This window comes from Anas platyrhynchos, chromosome 1 (assembly GCF_047663525.1).
Source record: "Anas platyrhynchos isolate ZD024472 breed Pekin duck chromosome 1, IASCAAS_PekinDuck_T2T, whole genome shotgun sequence".
Lineage (NCBI taxonomy): Eukaryota > Metazoa > Chordata > Aves > Anseriformes > Anatidae > Anas > Anas platyrhynchos.
In genome coordinates, this window is record NC_092587.1 from 46,801,522 (window position 1) to 46,820,757 (window position 19,236).

Consider the following 19,236-nt stretch of genomic DNA (forward strand, 5'->3'; position numbering starts at 1 on the left):
CGTGGTTATCTGATGCACTGTGCTCCTCCACGCGCTGCTCGGGGACAGCCTGCACCAGCACCTGGAGCACCTCCTCTCCTTCTTCACTGACCTTGGCGTCTGCAGGGCTGTCTCATTCTTTCTCTTCTCTCCCAGCTACTGCAGAGTGGCACAGCAGTGTTTTGGTTTGATTTTTTAAAGCCTTTAAACATCACGGAGGCACAAGCAGAATCACCCATTAGCTCATCTTTGGCCACTGGGGGGAGGTCCCCTTTCCATGCAGGTTGGAACCAGCTCTAATCACAATGGGGCAGCTCCTGAACTCTTCTCAAAGATACCACCCCTGCAGCCCCCCGCTACCAAAACCTTGCCACAAACTGAATACAACATTAAAATGCAAAACCTTAAGTTAAGGCTAAGAGTTTCAGTTTAAAGACGAGAGAGTTCCAGTTTTGAGAGAAAAAACGGCAAATCAAGTTTGTAAAATATTTAATAGAGCAGTTTCCCAGCAGACTCCTGACCAGAATCATAACCAGACTTCTAAAAAGTATATATATTTTTAGATCTGAAAATTTGTCTTTATTTTTTATTTTTTTTACAAAATGGATTCCAGGAAGTTTAAAAGGCAATATCATAGAGGACTTAGGCGCAGAAATCAGGTGTAGTCATTCAAAGCATTCAAGTAGGAATATGGTAATATAAATATTTGAAAAGCATCTTTTATCATAAATGTTCAAAACAAAATGTATAACTCATTCCAAACTAAAAATTGAGCTTTATAGCACATATTTCCCTGAACAGAAAAAATAAGTAACTTTTGAAATATTTCTAAAGGCCTGAAAGCTTTTTCCTTGGTTAGTTACATTAGAAGACTTGCCTTTAATTAAATTACTTCCTTTCCAAATATGGAAAGTATTACATCAGTCCACTGTTAAAACAGACAATATGTTGCAAATTAATTCTGGTATAATATGTTCCAACAAAGCCTAGTGTATAAAGGTGCTGAGGTGGCTTTGAGTTTAGTAGTCATCTCCTCGGCTGACAACCTCTTTGCACGTTGGGCGCAACAGTATAGTGTGCTCAAACTGCGCTGTGTACGAGCCTTTGATGTCGCACAGGGGAGGATATGGATCCACTATACCCAAGTCGCACAGGTTCTTCAGTGCCATTAGGTATTTGCTCTCTCCCAGGCGATCTAGCCATCTGCGGCAGAAGGCAAGAGTACCAAAGTTTTCATTGATAACATTTAGCAAGTGTTTCGCCCTTGGGAGCCTAGGGGAAAACAAAGAAGAACACATTTGAGAAAAAAGGGGCAACACCAACAAGCATTCACCACAGAAATAAAACACTGATTAAAAAATAGTTCAGGTTCCAAAGTGTGTTAGGACTGCGCAGTCCTGGGATGTTTTTCCACACCAACCAGACATTCTGGTCACAAAAGAAAGTGCGTTTTCCTACTGAGAAAAGACATCCTTCAAAACAAGCCTGAAAGCTGCCAAGCACACTGGCCAACCATACCAAACAGAGGAAGTTTCATTGTGAACATATCGCCATCTCACTACCCAGGCAAGATGAAACGCAATGGCAGGAATTCATCTCTTAAATATTTAAGGATGTCTTTGTTGTTTTTTTTTTTTTTTTTTTAAAGAGAAAAGCAGAACTCTTCCCCATCCAAGCTGGTTAATATTCTGAACTGATTTGGTAGTAAGCTCAGTGGTTTAAAAATTCCCAAGTTTTCTTTTTGAAGTCAAATACTTGGTAAGTTTTTCACTCCTATTTCTTACAATATATGAATGTCAACATTAGACATTTATAGATAGAGTAAGAAATAAACTCATGTCCAAACATCACTGTTTCCAACCACTGTGTTAAGTGTATTCCCACCCCTCTTTTTTTCATATTATTAGATTGTTCTATGGAGACAAGTATCTGGAATAGCATCTCAGCCTGCTATGTTTCTAACCATAACAGTCTTCAGTTCAGAAAATGTCACAGTCCTAGAAATGCTAAAACACTTACGTTTTTAGTGAAAACTGGAAAACCATGTGCCATTTAATTTTATAGCAATACACCAAGCCTGAAATTTAAAAACCACAAGATACCTACCCAAACAAAACAAGTGACCTGAATAGCTCAGTATATTCTGGGGACAACACTAAGACAAAGATTATGGCACAAAACCACAATAAAGATTTTTTTTTTGTCTATACATCTTATATAGTCCGATACACCACCAAGGTCTATGTATTATTATAAGGACCAAAATTCCTGAAGATCACGTCTTCTCCGTTTTCAGGTATGTTAGAATAGTTCCTTGCTTTTCCAAATTTACAATCTGAGCTCAGGTGCTTGTTTCAGAACACATTTCATAACAAGAACATTCCCAACAATACCCTTTGAATCCTTTGAAAGCATTATTAACTAGTGAAGGAACTCTGTCTCATCAAATCTGAACCCAAAGAGGGTGGCAGCTGTAGCACAATATACTGAACAGCAACAACAAAAAAAATCCCAACCTTATTGGCACGTGCCCAACATCAAAGTTCTTCATATAATGAGAACACTCCATGTCATCGTGAACAACACCCTTCCCTGTGCTACCAAAGGTTTCTATAGCATATACTTCACCTTCCTAAGAAAGAAGGAAAAAAAAGAACATGTTAATATAAATGAAATAAGTAACACCAGGCCATTCTGATACAACCATCTCAGTGTAACAATCTATGATTACAAGTAATTAAATGCAAATAGATTCAATCACCAAACCAATTTAGAGGGAAAAAAAATCAGTAAGGACACTTAACATGATAAATTTACAGACCTCCAAATAATCAGCTGTTTTTATTAATACCATCTTATTTGTTTCAAGCCATAGATATCGGCATGTTTCTAAGTCACAATTTGTCAAGTCACTGCAGCTGGAACGTTGTTGAAGCATGTACCATAGCTATGAAACTACACTGCTGCACAATATTTGCTGAGTGGGAGCAATTCTCCTTTGCTATTCAGATAGCAGTCCTAAGAAATGTGTAGTTTAGACATAGCAAATACAAGGTGATTACAAAGAATTACTGCATTGAGGAACTTTCTGCTCAATTTCTGCAAGAATTTTCTGGTAGCAGCTGCTAGTATAAACCCTTAACCTGCTGAATTCCAGTCCACAAGATGGATTTCTTCAACAAATGAAGGTGATCTACATCTGCAAGGGCATTACCAAAATTCTAGCCAAGAACATACTGAAATGCCATTACATAAACTCCCTTCTGCCAAGTGCATTCACATATCCTTATTTGCAGGACTGTGAAAGGCACACAAACAGGATAGTGCATCAAACAACTACAACTGTTTTCTTTTCCCTATTTATTAGACTACTTTGAAAATAAAAAGCCATATGACAAAGAATAACAGAGGCTTCAAATTAAATACAAACTCTTAAAGATGTCACTGAACACTCAACTGATCTAATAAAAACAAAGACAACCTACTCAAAGTGTCACCAAAAAAATTCACACCCACTTTTTCAGAATAAAGACTGTCAGAGGCTGTATTCCTCTCTGTCACAAAAAAACTCCCTGGGTTGCAGCTGATACTATACTTAGCACAGTACAGTAAGAGCCTGGCTATGCTCCACATCCTTCACTGGCAAAACTCACCATCTTTAGTGGTGTCAGACTGTGTCCTAAGTAACCTCCAGAAGCTGAAGAAATTAAAAAGTATCTTCTCCCCAGTGTCTGGATATGCAATTAAAGCAGCCTTAAAGCTCTGAAATCTTTAAGTAATATTTTCTTAAAGAACGCAGGTTTAATACTACTGATACACTGATGATGATGATAGGCAAGACCTAGCCGTTCATAAAGCTAAAACAAGGGCACGATACAAACAAGTGCTGTTTCCTCCTTGTCTTCCCAGTATTCTTTACCCTTTCTGCACACTCTTAGAAACAAGACGACAACTGAAAATATATTTTTCTGCTCACAACATTAAACAAAAATTATATAACTTTTGGGCAATGAGAGCAAGCCTATCTCAAAAAACAATGCTGTCCAGCCCATACCTGCTCCCACTCAGCTCATACAAGTCTTGTTTACTCTGACAGGCTTACTAATGATCACTGCTTATCGGTGGTCAGGCTTAGAATTAAATTAAAAGCTTCTTATTGCATTACCAATCTTTTAAATCAGCTTTCTCATCTTGTTAGAACACAAGCTTACATCAAAACAGTGGATAAATCTGAAATTATGCATCTTTCTACTGTCTTTTTAATTTCTGTACCTTGCTGCATCATGTACAACAATCCCCTTTCCTCAATCCAAAACCCTATTCAAACAGCACCTTTCACCTAACCTCTCACATTAACTAAAATATGCTCAACTATTCCACATCTGCAAAGGAAAATACACTGGAAGCTTTTCGTGACAGATGTTGTATTTAGCTGTATTTGAAAAGTCATCCATAGCTACAACATTGCAGAAATATTTCCCAAGAATTACCTAGCAAGTGAAAATTGTTAATTTTGTCTTTTTTTTTTTTTACAGAGCAGACTAGGAAAAAGTGAGTGACCAGCAAGTCCAAATAGCTTCTGTGCAGCCTCTGGTCCCTCAGGTTCACCCCAGTCTGAGTTCCTGTCCTTATCCCTGCTCCTAAGTGCAACATTCCAACTAACACATACACACAGAAATAAACATGCAAAAGTTTCCGTAAGTTTCAAGTTTTCCTCTACAGTTATCAGCCACCAGGATCACAAATACGACCCATCAGGGCCACACAGGAAATACTTACTCTTGAAATGACAGTTGGGAAACTTCACAGAAAAATTTACAAACTACTTACCTCCATTCTTGTGGCTTCTCCTCCTTTCACAATGGGCACGGTTTTTCCAGCATGTATCCTGTACGGCCCAATTGAGTGTCCGTTCAAATTACGAATTGGTTTCACTTTTGAAGGAAAACATTAGTATTACAGGCAGCTCCTTAACTAAATGCTAAACCCTTCAATGCAATTTGATTTATTAGCCCGTATTAAAACTACAGCAGTGCCTCACCGTATTGCATAGGAACTAAACGCAAAACTATCCATACATCTCGTACAGATTCCAGCCAAGTAAGACTGATCACAGTACACAAAGCTATTACTAAAGACTAGTGACTTCAACAATAAGGAAAGTTATTAATAAGCCAGACAGCAGGTATCACATTATTTGTATATTTTGAAACAGTTTCTTATCCCTCATCTTATCTATTAAAGACACACTACTTGGAAGGACAAGCAAAGAACATTCCTTTAAAGTCCAACAAACCTGAGAGAAACATGTATTTATGCAAGTTACTCATACCATGCTTCTAGTACAGAGGTCTTTTCACTATGATACAAACAAATCCAAATCAGTATTTATACAAACATATATACATAGTAAAGAAAAGAACCTGCCTTGGTATGTTTTGCCATCAATTTCAACTTCATAGGACTCCATAACTTCTTGTATGGCCTCCCCCACATCACAGAGACGTACGTCTATTCCCGCACACTAAAAATGAAGTGCAAATGTAAGTGGAAAAATATCTGCAAAGCTCACTGTAAAAGACTCAGTAGACAACTTGCATAACGATCATACCTTTATTCCAGTATTAGTGGCATCCTTTACAGCTTGTAATAGTCTGTCATATTTTGGATTGAATGTGACTGTAAAAGCACAGTCAATAATACGACCTGAAATCAGAAGTTAATTAGTTTCACGGTTTTTGCACTGAAAAATATTTTCAAAAAATGTAATTCAAATGAAGAACTAACCACTAATATGTGTCCCAAAATCTATTTTGCAAATATCATCATACTGCAGCACTGTTGGATCTCCTGCGTTGGGAGTGTAGTGGGCAGCACAATTGTTCAGAGAGCACCCAGTAGGAAATGCAAGGCCTGCGTTTAAGCCATTTTCCTTTATCAGCTTACGTGAGCAGTCTTCAAGTTTTTCGCTAAGAGCAGAGGGGAAGGAGAAGAAAAAAAAAACAGATAAGTGTCATTATTTCTTTTGATGACTTTAAATAAAATAAAGCAAGAACAACACCTCAAAAAATAGTCTTCATTTGAAATCTTTAAGTACTTCTATGCTAATTAGAAAGAGACCCTAGACTGGAAAACAAGCACAGTCATTATCTTCAATTCTGTGTTGTTTTTTCTACTTTTTTGTGGGCAACATCAAGCACTTCACTACTGTTTTTAATCTAAATTGAGAAGATGCATCTTTTATAAGCTACATTTACCCTGTTCTTCCAGAGTAACAGTTATTAAATTAAAGTTTGCCCAAACCAAATGCCCTACTTTTTTTCCTTAAAGTTATATCCTGGTAACTGTTAAAGCAGCAGTAATATAGTCTTCTCATTCATTAAAAAAATCCGATTAAAGAAGGGCTTTATGTTAATTTAACTTAAGGAATAACTGCAATAAAAATACAACCTTACAAGACTAGCACTTGTCCTTGGTTTTTGGCTACTCTCAAGTTTTTGGCCACTGGAAGGCTACAGATGGCTGTCCATCAGTGCATACCCCTACAGTCACTGTGAATGATGCAAACTGCAACTCGCATCAGTGCAGCATGTTCTGATTTCATTTAAGAGAGCTATTCACTCAGTGCAGTCTGGAAAAAGAAAAGAGCTTATTTTAATAGGCAAGTCCCCACAGCCTTAAGTATTCTTGGAAGAAAAGTCATGTTTTGAGAAAATTATTGCTTATAACTTAAATAGTCAAACTACGTACTCAACATGACAGATTTGTTTCAGCCAGAGAACTGATTACTAAGGCAGCTGTCTGTCTTCTGCTTGCCCTGACAGCATATTATTTCCTTCCACTTCCCCTCACAGAGTTATCTCAGGGCTCAGCTCTGATAAGCTTTCTTACTATCTTTCTTGTCAACACAGTCCTCTGCTGTATCAGGCTGGAAGCACCTGTATTTGGAAGCTAAACCCTCCTGGATTTGTGCAATACTCAGACAGCAGACATTCACTCCAGATAAACCAAAAGATAGAGGAAGCAATAGTTGGAAGAGTCAAGAGAATCTGTCCAGGCATATTATTTCTTTAAGCTTTACCTTAGCCAAACTCTTGTTTATTTTAACCAATTTGTTCAGTTATTTCTTAGAAACTGAGAATAACACAAGTAGTGTTGTTGCATTCCTTCAGAAACATTAGTCAGGGAAGATGAAATACAGACGAAATCCTACTGCCCTGGACTGCATCTATGCCTGTGCAGTTTCTGTACCTCCCAGCCACAGACTGCACCTGCTATGCTCATCCACGTAACATTTCTCTTCCAATTTTGACAAAGCGAGAAAAGCTTCCGCTATCACTGCTTCTCTGCACTGCTGCAGAACTCGCATGCACAAGTAGCAAGGGCAGAGAACAGTAAAATCAAGCTCAAAGTAACTGAGCATAAATGAAAGCTGTTTGGCATTCAGTATGATCTCAGGCCCTGTAAAGCTGCGTAAGCTATGAATCTGCTGTAAGAGGAAACTTGAAGTTCACTAGGGATACTGTTTGCATGCTTCAAATGGAAACCTCCAAAACACTCATGACACAGTCAATTAGGCACACAAAACTGAAACTAAATCCCCCCGCACACACACTCTGGAGAAAGAAGAAAAATCAGTAGCAGAAGTCTTTGAGAAGATCTATGTCCTCACCAGATTTCTATCATCGTCATTCCAGGTTTTATCCAGCTCATAACATATTTCCTCACTTGTCTGTGTGCCTCTGCAGCCTCCCGAAAATCATTCCAGATTTCCTCACTGGCTTGGTCTAGTGCTTTCTTTTCTTCACTGGTTATTCTCCAAGCTGCAGTTCGCCTTCAAAATAAAGCATGTCATGAAAAGTTATTGCAACTATAACCACAGTAGAAGTTATAATTTCTGTCTAAACTGCAAAGCATTTATTAACCAGTCAGGCCTACATTCTAAGTCACCAGAAGACATAGTTTATACATTTTTCAGAATAAAGGAAGCCTATAAAAATTAATCAGCACCACATACTGGCACCGGTGAAAAGGTGTTAACCCTGCAGCCAAAAAAATTCATTATGCATACATGTAAGGTTAACTCAGTTATACTACAAACCAAATTATTCCCTTTGCATTTTTGAAAGCCTTACCTTCCAACCTTCCCCAAAGCCCAAAGTAATATTCTTGAACGATGCACGCTGCTCTCCAAAGAGATAGGACAGGCCTATAAAATTCGTACCAACGTGCTCAATTGTACCTTGAGCTTAGCAGTACAACTCACTGCAACACGCTCTGCTCAGGCAAGAGGTTTCTTACTTGTGTGATTTTACTTCCATTCTAGCAGTGCTCAGAGAAGAATCCTGGCACAGAAGCTGCTTGCCCAGAAACCATCACGAATGCAGACAACAAGCTCCTTCAAAATTTAAAAGCCTGCATTTTCAGCAACGTTTTTGTCCAGCCTCACAATACTTATGTAACTATACTTCATGCAGTGCATGCATGGTAACTGTGATACCTGCCAGGAAGCTACTTTTGGGATTTGCTGGACTGTGAATTAACGTTTGTTACAGGAAAATACCATTATCCTGGAACTTGGTCTCTTTGATAGGTTCACAGAACAAATACAAGAATAATTTTGAATACAACACACTAAATATAAAATTAATTTTGAGTATTTTTTTGTTCTGCAAGAGACCTTACAACCACAGTTCCAAGAGGAAAAAATAAAGTAATTTAAGCACTCTATCAACTGTCAGAACCTAATTAAAGGACTACTTCTCTGCCTATGAAATAGATAACCTTCAAATAGCGAAGCTGAAGCCCTGTAATGACAAAGAAAACCCCAACAACGACTCAAAGACCTTCATACACCTTGTGCGGGAGGAGTACTACTAAAAACAGTAAGCATCTGCACATCCTCAGGGGTAAGTCTTAAAGGAAAAGCAATGGAGGACAAGACAGGCCAAAGATGCTGAACTATGCCAAAGCTTCTGGAATGTGAAATCAACTTTTACCTTTATAGGAGTTACAGTAAATGGGGTTGTATCAGCCTGGCAGCCAGTCACTAGTGGGGTTCCTCCACAGAGCTCCATTTCAGGGCCAGCTCTCTTCTGTGTTCTCATCAATGACTTACAGACAAGACTAAGCAAGTTTGTGAATAATGCTAAATTGGGAGGAGCTGCCGACTCCTTTCAGGACAGAGGCCACAGAGAAATCTCAACAAATTCAAGGGCTGGGTGATCACCAGCTACATGAAGTTTAACTAGAGCAAGTGCTGGATTGTGTACCTGGGAAGGGGCAACCCTGGATATAGATACATGAGGGGGGATGGGAAGCTGGGGAGCAGCCCCATGGAAATGGGTCTGGGGACTTTGATTGACAAGAAGTTGACTGTAAAGCAAGAGCAGTGCAAAGGGAGTAATTCCATGCTCGCTGTTCTGAGCAGTCTTCTTGCTCCAATGAGCACTGTACACACTGCCCTTAACTCACAGAACCTGCCTTAAAACTGATAAATTCCACCAAAACAAGGCAACAGGCTGCACCACCTGAGTCTGCAAGCTGCACTTTAAAATTGGGCTACAGCCAGCACCCCAGTCATGTCACACGAGATAGAAAAGGCACACTGCAGAAAAACGATAGGGAGACGGACCCAAGGGCCCTTTCCAGCTGCCCCGGATTCCAGCACGGAACACCCTCCGGTAGCAAGAGCTGCTGCCAGCCCGGGCAGCTGGCCTGCCAACAGCCGTGGCCTTCAGTGCAAACTCCAGCACACTGGCAGGAAACTGGTCTCACTCTATCATACTCTATTTCAGCAGACAGTCACTTTGTGCAAGACAACTAGGGGACAAAGCAACCTTTGCAGTTAAAGGCATTTTATCAGACCCTAAGTATTTTGCTGCCAAATGGCCATCTGGGAGCTTAGGAAAGGAGGCTACTAGAAATACTGCTCGGGCTGAAGCACTTCAGGACATGTGAAGGTGAGAGGAAAGAATAAAACAAGTAAAGACCAATTGAACAGACAAAGGTCTCACCTCAAATATCCCAACAGTTAACAGGCACAGGAGTAGGTAACAAGCTTTTCTGAGGAGTTTCCTTCTTAATGTGCTGGCTACCACATAAACCAGCTTAAGAAGTTCACCTCCTGCTCCAAGCTGTTCCTGCCTTTCACTCCAGTTCACAGCCCCCAGTTTTCACTAGTACAACTTTTTCTAGGATTGTGCTGTAAAGCAGATTTTAGTGATCGAAGATCCGAATCCTACAAAAGGATTCCCCCAAAGTATTTTAACCCAGATAATAGCATAGAGACAGAAACAAACACGTAGGGACACAAATTTCTTACACCAGCTTTACCAAATCATGAAAAACTGCTCATAGCTTTCCTGCCCTTCATGTAGTCATTTCAATTCAGGCATCTTTAACAAAAATGCACGCTTTCAAATAGAACTCGATATCTGAGACATAAAAACATCAAAGCTCTTAGACTGTTGCCTATAAAAAAAATTGATTCTCTGCTATTGTTTCCCCTGAAAATTGAACAATACCCATTTTTAGTTCAGCTTCCTGAACAAAATCCAGAATTCTAGGTTGATGAGAAAGTACGTGATATGAAGAGTTAAGACTAGAAGCACAGACCTTTTCTGAAATCAAAGACAAAACCTGACTGACCTCAGCATGAACAGTAGAAGCGGCACTAAGATGCCACACCAATATAAAATAAATATTATTCAGAGTAGGAAATATTTTAGTGTTTATGTCAGCCACTAATTTAAGTAACTGCTTATGCTAGGAAATGCTGAAGTAGCACCATTAAGACTTTAATATTTACATTAGGAATGAAACTAAGCAAATTTAAGCAAATTATATAAAAAACCCAATTCAGGTTCCTTAGAAGTATATATTCTTTCACTCTCAGAAGAACATTTTGAGTACAGAAAAGATGCTCCACTTATATCCTGCTAGAAAAGCTTCTTTCAAATGAATAGTAGCAAACCCAAAGCTAAGCATTTAATCTTCAATAGCTGGCTAAGGAACTGAGGTGTAAAAATTGTATGTTATTTGTTACAAAGCTATGAACATGCTTGCAGTGTTTATAATCTAATTTCCTGAAGTACTTACACGATGCCCTTCTGAATGTGACATATGCATACACAGACAAACGCTCAACTCTTAGGCATGAAAAGTCATTCCTGGATCAGCCCTTCAGGACTACCCTGTGAAAGCCCTACCATTAGCACGTGAACACAAGTGCATACAAAGAAGGCAGTCATTTATAAATAAATACGAACATACCTTGTGATCAAACTGCAGTCATTAGAGAGAAGAAAGGCTTCCTCAAAAAGATATTTAAATTTCTTGAAAGTGAAACCGTATTATCTATCAGTACCTGAACACAATTTATGGGACGTACTGAACTCTGAACTACACTGCATACTCTATAAAAAATGGGTAATGGCTTTAAACAACTAGGAAGCGTTTCAAATTACTTTTTGAAAAAACACTCATTGAAAAATAACATTTATATTTTGGAAAGTATTGTTTATCTACTGCCCTCCCATTTGTACTTGTGTTTCCAGAGTTTTGATCCAAAGTTTCCTGCGAAGTTTGTAAAATCTTATTTGGTCTTTTCATTCAGACTTTCATGCATTTCAAGCTGATTGCCTTCCCCCACCCTCCACACAGATAAAAAGTGACCTTCCGCAACACTTTCCATAGGAAAAGTCAGGAAGCTCACTAAAGCTGGTTGGTATATTCTATTTCCTAACAAAGCATAAGGCAACAGTAGCACCCTCTTAAATTGTAAGGATGCAGATACCTGTTCTTGTACACCACTACAAGGTTTGGCTTGTTTAGTGAAATTGTACATTACTCCTATGCCACTATGAAACGTAAAAGACAGGGCAGGTTATAACACCTACATATTCATACAAAGACAAGCAAAGTGCAGAATATGCCACTTAGGCTTTTAAATTCAGCTCTCACTAAACTCTCTCCTACTCCGTGACTGACGTGTCCCTACAAAGAAAAAAAAACAAACAGTGGACGAACTTATTAGGCTGCCTTTTCCTCTTTAGTTTAACCACAGATGCAGTTGGGGACTACAATTATTAATTTCTAGTATCTCAATCAAACAGACACATGAAAACTTAAGACAAACTATTTGTTATAAATGAGCCTTCTCCTTTACTCATTCCAATAATTTCAGGGAAAAATATTGTTACATTTTAAGAATATTTCTCCCCCTCCCATTTTTGAAAATAAAGTATAGAGGTCTATGCATAGAGGAAACAATTATAAGGAATAAATTATATTAACGACAAAATGCTAATTAGTGACATAAGAATAGAAGGAGGAACAGTGAGCTGGCAGCATGCAAATTCACTGCTGCGTTATCTGTCACCACCTTTCTTTAAGAGCTTAAAAATGGAAGATATAGAGGCCAATGAAATGACTACAGGGCAACACATACAGATCTTCCCTCTTTGTAGTACACAGCAAAGACAAGAGAGTTCCACACGAGTGGGATGAATGTAGGAACTAGTTTCAGGTGCCTGTTTGTGCAAACCAGAGCTGGAAATGCATATGAAAAACAGCCCTGTTTAAAAAGTGTTTTCACTAATCATCCGACAACCACTGAAACTCCCTTCTACACCAAACCTACAGTTAACACGTTGATGCGTGGAAAGCAAGACTAATAATAATAAAAAAATAATTTAAAAAAATCAGTAAAAGTTCACAAACTATTAAGTATTGGAGTACTTAGACATCTATACAGATGATCTGGTGGTTTTATAAAAAAGGAGTATTTTGTTATGTTTCTTTTATTCCTTTAACATGATCTGGGACATTTCATTTTTATCTATTTCAAATAGCCATAAAACATGTCCCATAAATTCATTTAAATCAGGGAAAAAAAAAGGAAAACTGGTAGGAAGAATCCTGTAAATGAGGGATTTGACTTTGAGTTGGATAAAATCACTGAAACAAGATTTCCCTTTTAAACACTGACTTTAAGCAAAAAAGACCCATGAAGTTTTTTTGTTTGTTTGTTTATGGCTATTAATATAAATTAATTTCATTAATTCTAACAATATAAGAATATTTTCCTGGCAGTTTTTCACCTGGCACATCACTTAGTACCTGCCAAGAGTCCATCTTTATTATTCACTTCTCCTGAATCCCCCAGGACTGGGAGCATTATTTAGCTAAAAAAAAAAATAATTAAAAAAAAACACAAGAAGTTTAGCCATTCTCCCAGTCAGTTAACAAGAGATTTATTCACACTCCACAATTGCAACCTAAGAGGTCTCTATACAGTTTCTTCTTACTCTGGAGTTCTTCTTTTTATTTCTTCAGTAACAGGGGAGAAAGGGAAAAAAAGAAATGAAGAAAAAAATTTAAGCTCATCTGTCATACTAGGGATACACTAGAAAGATGCAGTTATTTTATGATCAAAATCTCTCTCCAACCTGTACCCTTAGAAAAGTCTCTTGCAAAACTATTTGTTCAGAAACTTTCACCTCAAGCCTTTGCTACTGGTGAAGAGTTACTATGAAGAAAAGCAGTTAAAATCATGCTCTACACTTCAGTTAGTACTTTTGACTCTACAAGAAAGCAAACTACAGAAGTTACTAAAATATGAACTTCCTTCTGGCATGCAATGTGAGAAATTCTCCCCTAAAACTGCTGCATAACTATCTCACATCTCACTAACTTTCAAACCTTCTCACAACTCTTAATTTACACCACATTTTTCTTGCAAGCAGTCTACTGACATCCTGTTGGTCCCTAGGTCTTAAGGTTCCCTGCTTCATGGTGATTCTGCTCATAAAGGCCATACTTCAATTAAAAGGGCAGGGATGGAAGAACAGTTCTGGCTAGAAGACCTCCATTCAATAAGTTGTTTGATGATCCAATTTAAAAAAAAAAAAAAAAAGGCACATTCCAACTCAATTTTAAATTTGTTCATTTAGTTCCACATTAAACCTTTGCAATTCAACACATCTTGATGATGGTATTTACTTTTTACACTTAAAGCACTCACCCATCTTGCGTTGGTGGATATTCACATTCTTCTCCCTTTGGGTATATGTTGCTGGGAAATAGCTCACATATTGGAATAGAAGGTGGATCCGTCTGGACCTTAGCTGTTGAGTACAATTTTTAGAAGTTTTATACACAGTACAGTGGAAAGTCTCTTATTTCAACCTTGAAAGTCAGACAACACGAGTTATTTAAGATCTCCCTTCTAGAATTTGAGCTTCTACCCAGAAAACATCCCATCACGATGCCCTCATATGACTACATTTAGCCAGTGCTCAAGGTGGCATTCAGGAATATCAGAAAGAAACCTCAGCCAAACAGTCTACAGACCCAAACCACATCCCAAAATTTGTTTCAATCGTCAAGCACAGCACTTACACAGACTTAACCAAAAATTTATGCAAAGTCTATATTTATTTTTGTGCTTGATACCTACGTCCTTTCTTCTTTTTCTTCTTCTTCTTCTTTTTCCCTGTTGCTCCATCCCCTTCACCCTCTCCATCTACAGAAAACAACATTATGAACATCAAACAACTTTAAAGAAACAAACAATTTTGAATGGCATGCAAAAGCATCTCAACAATCTGGAAACATCTCTTTCACAGCAAAATTTAATGGATTTAAAATATCCAGAAGCTGCTGCCAAACCATTAGCTTTTTCAGTCCCTACACTAAGCACAAATGTAAGAAAATACTTCCAAGAGTTGACAACTTGAGCACACCACCAATCACGGGAAGAGTTCTCAGAGAGTCCTACTTCAAATACCACTATTCTCAATTCACCCAAAATGATGCCTGGGGTGGGGGAGGGAATCAGAGAGAACTATTTTAGACACCACAGCTAACAAAAAGTTAGGGACCAATACTTCAAACACATCTTCCAGTGCTTTAGCTACAGGAACTTATTGTACAGCACAACAAAAAGCAGTAGCAAGTACAGATGACAACTCTTGAGTCAGAAAGAATTCAGTTTGGAGGTAACAGGAAAAGTCACAACCAGCACCGAGTTGAAAGCACCGATTGTGCATGCAAGCACCAAGAATCAGTCAAACCATGTTACATTCACATTTGGGAGTTAACAACAACCCCGTGGACCTCACGTTTGCTACATCTGATGCTTAGTTACTGCATACACGAAGAAGTACTTATCGAACATGACAGGATCTGACTAAACATTCTGGACCTACCCACAACTTTATTTCAAAATGGTTGAGTGGTAGTCACCTACACTGAGAACACTTACTTTTATTTAAGGGGGAAAGTCAAATTGAAAGTCCTTCTGGAGTCAATCAACTCAAAACGTTACTATTTTTAATGCATTTATACAGCAACTCACATTTTCTCATTTATTAAAAAACAAAACTGACCAGCTTTCCCCGTCACTAGATGTCAAGCCTCTCATGATAGTTAGCGTCACCGAAATATTTACGTGGTAGTGACTGCTGTAATCCTGCAGATGGGGAAAATCTCAAAAAACGTGTCTACACTCATACTCAGCCTTTTTTTTTTTTTTTTTTAACTTTAAAAGTTAAAAAAAAAATGAAAGCATAAATACTTTATGACTACAATGCAGTCCAGCCTAACAGATTCTCCATTAAGCAGTATTTCATATGCAGCTGACAATACTTAACAGTGCATATGTTCTTTGTTTATAATGTGGTACATTTGCCACATTTCTTTCGACCTTGAGCTCTGCTCAAACCAAGAAATGAATTAGATGTGACTCTAGTTTAATCAGTGATTTTTTTTTTTTTTTTTAGATCCTTAGGCCTAAACTGCACAAACAAAATAAAATATTTCTTTCTTAAATGTTATCACTGTTGCTATTTGCTTATCATGGCTTTTTCATACACCACTGCACACAAATCTGTCATTTGCAAGCAAAACTGACTGGGCCTATGCTTTCACGTCCTTGAAGATTGCTGCAGAATAACTGTGCTGCCAGAAACATAACTACCGCATCTGACTAATACCCTGTTTGTAGTCAGGTTGTTTAGCTGGTATTGAAAAAAAAAACTTTCACCAGAAAAGCACTTTAAGATCGCTGTGAAACTGAAGCCCATCCTTATGCTATTGTGGTATAGATATTTAATAACTTACCCTGCCACTATGCATAAATGTTATCTATTCACTGCAACGGAAATCTGAAAAGCACTTCCTAATTGCTCACAGATTTCAAAAAGCACGTAGGCTTATTTCTGAGGCCACTCAGTCATATTTTTTTTGTTTTGTTTTTTTGTTTTTAAAGAGGGTGGTTATTTTATTGGTTTTGGTCTAATGTCTTAAGGAACACCTCTACAACTAAGCTATTACTACAACTACACTATTAAGATGTCAAGTTGTGATTACCAGTACAGGCAAGAACATGCAGTTGTCTTCAAAAAAAAAAAAAAAAAAAAAAAAGAGGGGAGGGAGTGGAGGGACAATTTCCCCCCATCTAAAGAAATATTATTCTTTTTCTAAAAATGTATCCAAGTCTAATATGTGGAAAATAGGAAACTATTATTTCAGTGACAGCATCACTTCACGTTTGCAGTTTTAAAATACTTTCTAATACTGTAATATGAATCGATAATACTGTAGAAAGCATAAAGAAAATAATATTTGTTGAAAGAACACTGTATTTCATCTACTAATAACAATATTTCCCCAAGATGTAGCCATAACAATATTAATCTAAGAATTCTTTCCATTGTATGAAATTTTCACTATCTTCCTCAATACTGCCTACTTGAGTATTATAGCACAAATCGTATTATCTTTCAATGTTGTAACCTGAAATACAGCATGGAAGAAATAATCCATCAGAATATACTTCTCAGCAAAATTAGTTATATAAAACTGAATGCTATATATAGCTTAATATGTTCGGTATAGTCACAATTTTATAAATGCCAACACTTCTCTCTCAGAAGAAGTTTCTGCACCTGCTTTATTCAATTAAATTCTGGAATGTGGAATCCCACCGACAATCTACTAATTAGATTTCTGAGCATGATACAGAACATTTTAGGGTGCTGAGACAACTTTTAATGCCAATTCACAAGGAAGAAACTAAATAAATAACTAGAGAAATGTATTTTCTTAAAAATCCATGTCTATTTAACACCGCCCATCAAAATGAAGAAAACACAGCATTTTTTATTATCTGATATTCCCACAGAAAAGTGCATCCAGCCTGGATTTCAATACCATACACTTCAAAGTTATTTGTTTCGAACATCTCCAATGTAGCATTGGCTACACACAAAGTGTACGCCTTGCCTGTGCATTAATCTCTCCCCAGTTCAGTTCTAATGAAAAAAAATCAGAATTACAGACAATGTGTCATGTCATCGGTAAAGACTCTGAAACATTAAAGTTCTCTCTTGCAATTTTCTATTTTTTGTTCTAAACCAAGAATAAGAAAGATAATTTTGGAACATAACTTTACGTTGCCCATGGTAATGCAAATAAGAGCGATTTATAGTTTGCCTTATCTTAACGTTTCTCTGTGGTAATAAGATCCTTAAAAACAAGATGCTTTAACAACACTTGTGATCACTTAAACTTGTATATGCATGCAAGACAGCTAAATTGCTGCAAAAAAAATAAGAAGTGTATATATAGCTGCACCTCATTTTTCCCAAACACAACACAGAGCTCTGTAGATTTGTTAAAATGGAAGTCCAGGTAAACGCTGAACCTGGAAGCGTCACGTGAAAAAGAAGTTACACTTGCCTTCATCATCATCATCCTTGTCTTTGTCCTCCAGTGTTTGCTTATCCAATTGTTTTGCTACATCATCGAGGGCACCTTCCACTTCTTTATCCGTTTCTTGTCCTGTTTGTGAAATTAAAATACGGCTTACGGTACAATCACAGCTCTAGGCCAGAAGGCGATAATCCCCAAATATTTTCTAAAATAGCGTGCTGTACTCATCCTACGGATACCAGAACACAGGGATTTATTTTTTTAGAGCAGACCCAGCGTGTAAGCCCGTAGGGCCCGACAGGGGCTGTTCCTGAGACCCGTGCACGAAGGGCACCTCACCCCCACAACCCCCACACTCCTTACTGTCCCCTGCCAGCACCCCACGCCTGCTGGCGCAGCCCCAGCCCCGGCCCCGGCCCCGGCCTGCCTTGGCGAGATAAAGCGGGCGGGAGGCTCCCAAACGCCCGACCATGGCGAGCCGCCGGCCTGCGGGCACAGCCCCGGGGCTCCCCCTCGGCTCCCCCTCGGCTCCCCCCGGGCCGGCTCCCCCCGGCCCCCCCGGCCCCTGCCCGGTGCGAGGCCGCCGGCCGGGTCTCGGCTCAGCGCCGCCCGTACCCGCGGGCCCGGCCCTGCCCTTCTTCTTCTTCTTGCGCTTCTTCTTGGCGCCATCGTCCGCGCCGAGCCCCGCCGCGCCGCCCTCGGCGCCCTCCTTGTCGTCGTGCTCCGGCGGCAGCTCGCCGTTGAGGTGCTGCTCCGCCTCGGCCGCCCGCCCCGCGGCCGCCATCTCGCCGCGGCCGCACCGCCTCCCGCACACGCCGCGAGCGCCCAGCGGCGGGGCCGGCCCTCCGCTCTATGGCGGCCGCGGCGCACGCCGGGAAGGCTGGAGGCCGCCGCCGGGCGGCGAGGAGGAAGAGGAGGAGGAGGAGGAAGAGTGCGGGCAGGCCCCTTCCTCCTCCCCTTCCTCCTCCTCTTCCTCCTCCCCGCGCACCGCCCTCGGCTCCTTCAGCGTGAGGCAGCCGCTGGCGGCCCCGTGGGTCCAGGGGAGCGCGGCCCCGCGGAGCCCCCCTTGGCCTCCTGCCCGCTCTCCTCAGCACGTACCTCCCTGCGAAATGCAGTAAAAAAGGAAAAGCAAAGCGCTAAAAGCATAGCTTCAATAGGAACAACTCCACTGAGGGGTTTCACAGTGTTCGTAGAGTAAAAGGCCAAACGTACTAAGTATGCCACGTGAGAGGGAACTCGTACAGAAAATATATAAATACATAAACTTGTCCCAAATCCCACACATCAAAACAAGGGAAACTATAATACGCAGTAAAGGCCACTGCCCTGACCCATAGCCAGCAGGACTTAAGATGCTAAAAAAACAAGGAAAAATACCCATATTAGCAGCATTCACTAATGGCTCATTAAATCAGCATAATTCTCCTGACGGGTTTTCTACTGATAGAACCAAGCTCGCCAAAAATACATTTTTTTTCTTCCTTACTAGTATATTTTAATAACTGTTGCTTTAGTTGTATTTATAGTGGGTAGTATAAC

At 39.4% G+C, this 19,236-nt stretch overlaps 1 protein-coding gene across 1 annotated transcript; it reads right to left on the reverse strand.

Moving 5' to 3' along the window:
- Window positions 1-451: 451 nt before the first annotated feature.
- Window positions 452-18,600, reverse strand: METAP2 (methionyl aminopeptidase 2). The gene is made up of 11 exons (XM_027452279.3): window positions 18,313-18,600; window positions 17,725-17,826; window positions 14,441-14,506; window positions 14,006-14,108; window positions 7,652-7,813; window positions 5,767-5,948; window positions 5,591-5,685; window positions 5,407-5,503; window positions 4,810-4,913; window positions 2,496-2,611; window positions 452-1,251 (listed from the first exon to the last, which is right to left on the reverse strand). Exons 1-11 carry the CDS (start codon window positions 18,479-18,481, stop codon window positions 999-1,001), a joined length of 1,449 nt encoding a protein of 482 aa, XP_027308080.2. The 5' UTR covers window positions 18,482-18,600; the 3' UTR covers window positions 452-998.
- Between the last annotated feature and the right edge of the window lie 636 nt (window positions 18,601-19,236).

Excerpts from the sequence above, each read along its gene's own strand:
- METAP2 (XM_027452279.3), bottom strand. The coding sequence starts at position 18,481 with ATGGCGGCCGCGGGGCGGGCGGCCGAGGCGGAGCAGCACCTCAACGGC. Across the intron at positions 5,686-5,766 it reads TTTTGGGACACATATTAGTG|GTCGTATTATTGACTGTGCT; the intron begins GTTAGTTCTTCA and ends TTCTGATTTCAG. Across the intron at positions 5,504-5,590 it reads CCACTAATACTGGAATAAAG|TGTGCGGGAATAGACGTACG; the intron begins GTATGATCGTTA and ends CTTCATTTTTAG.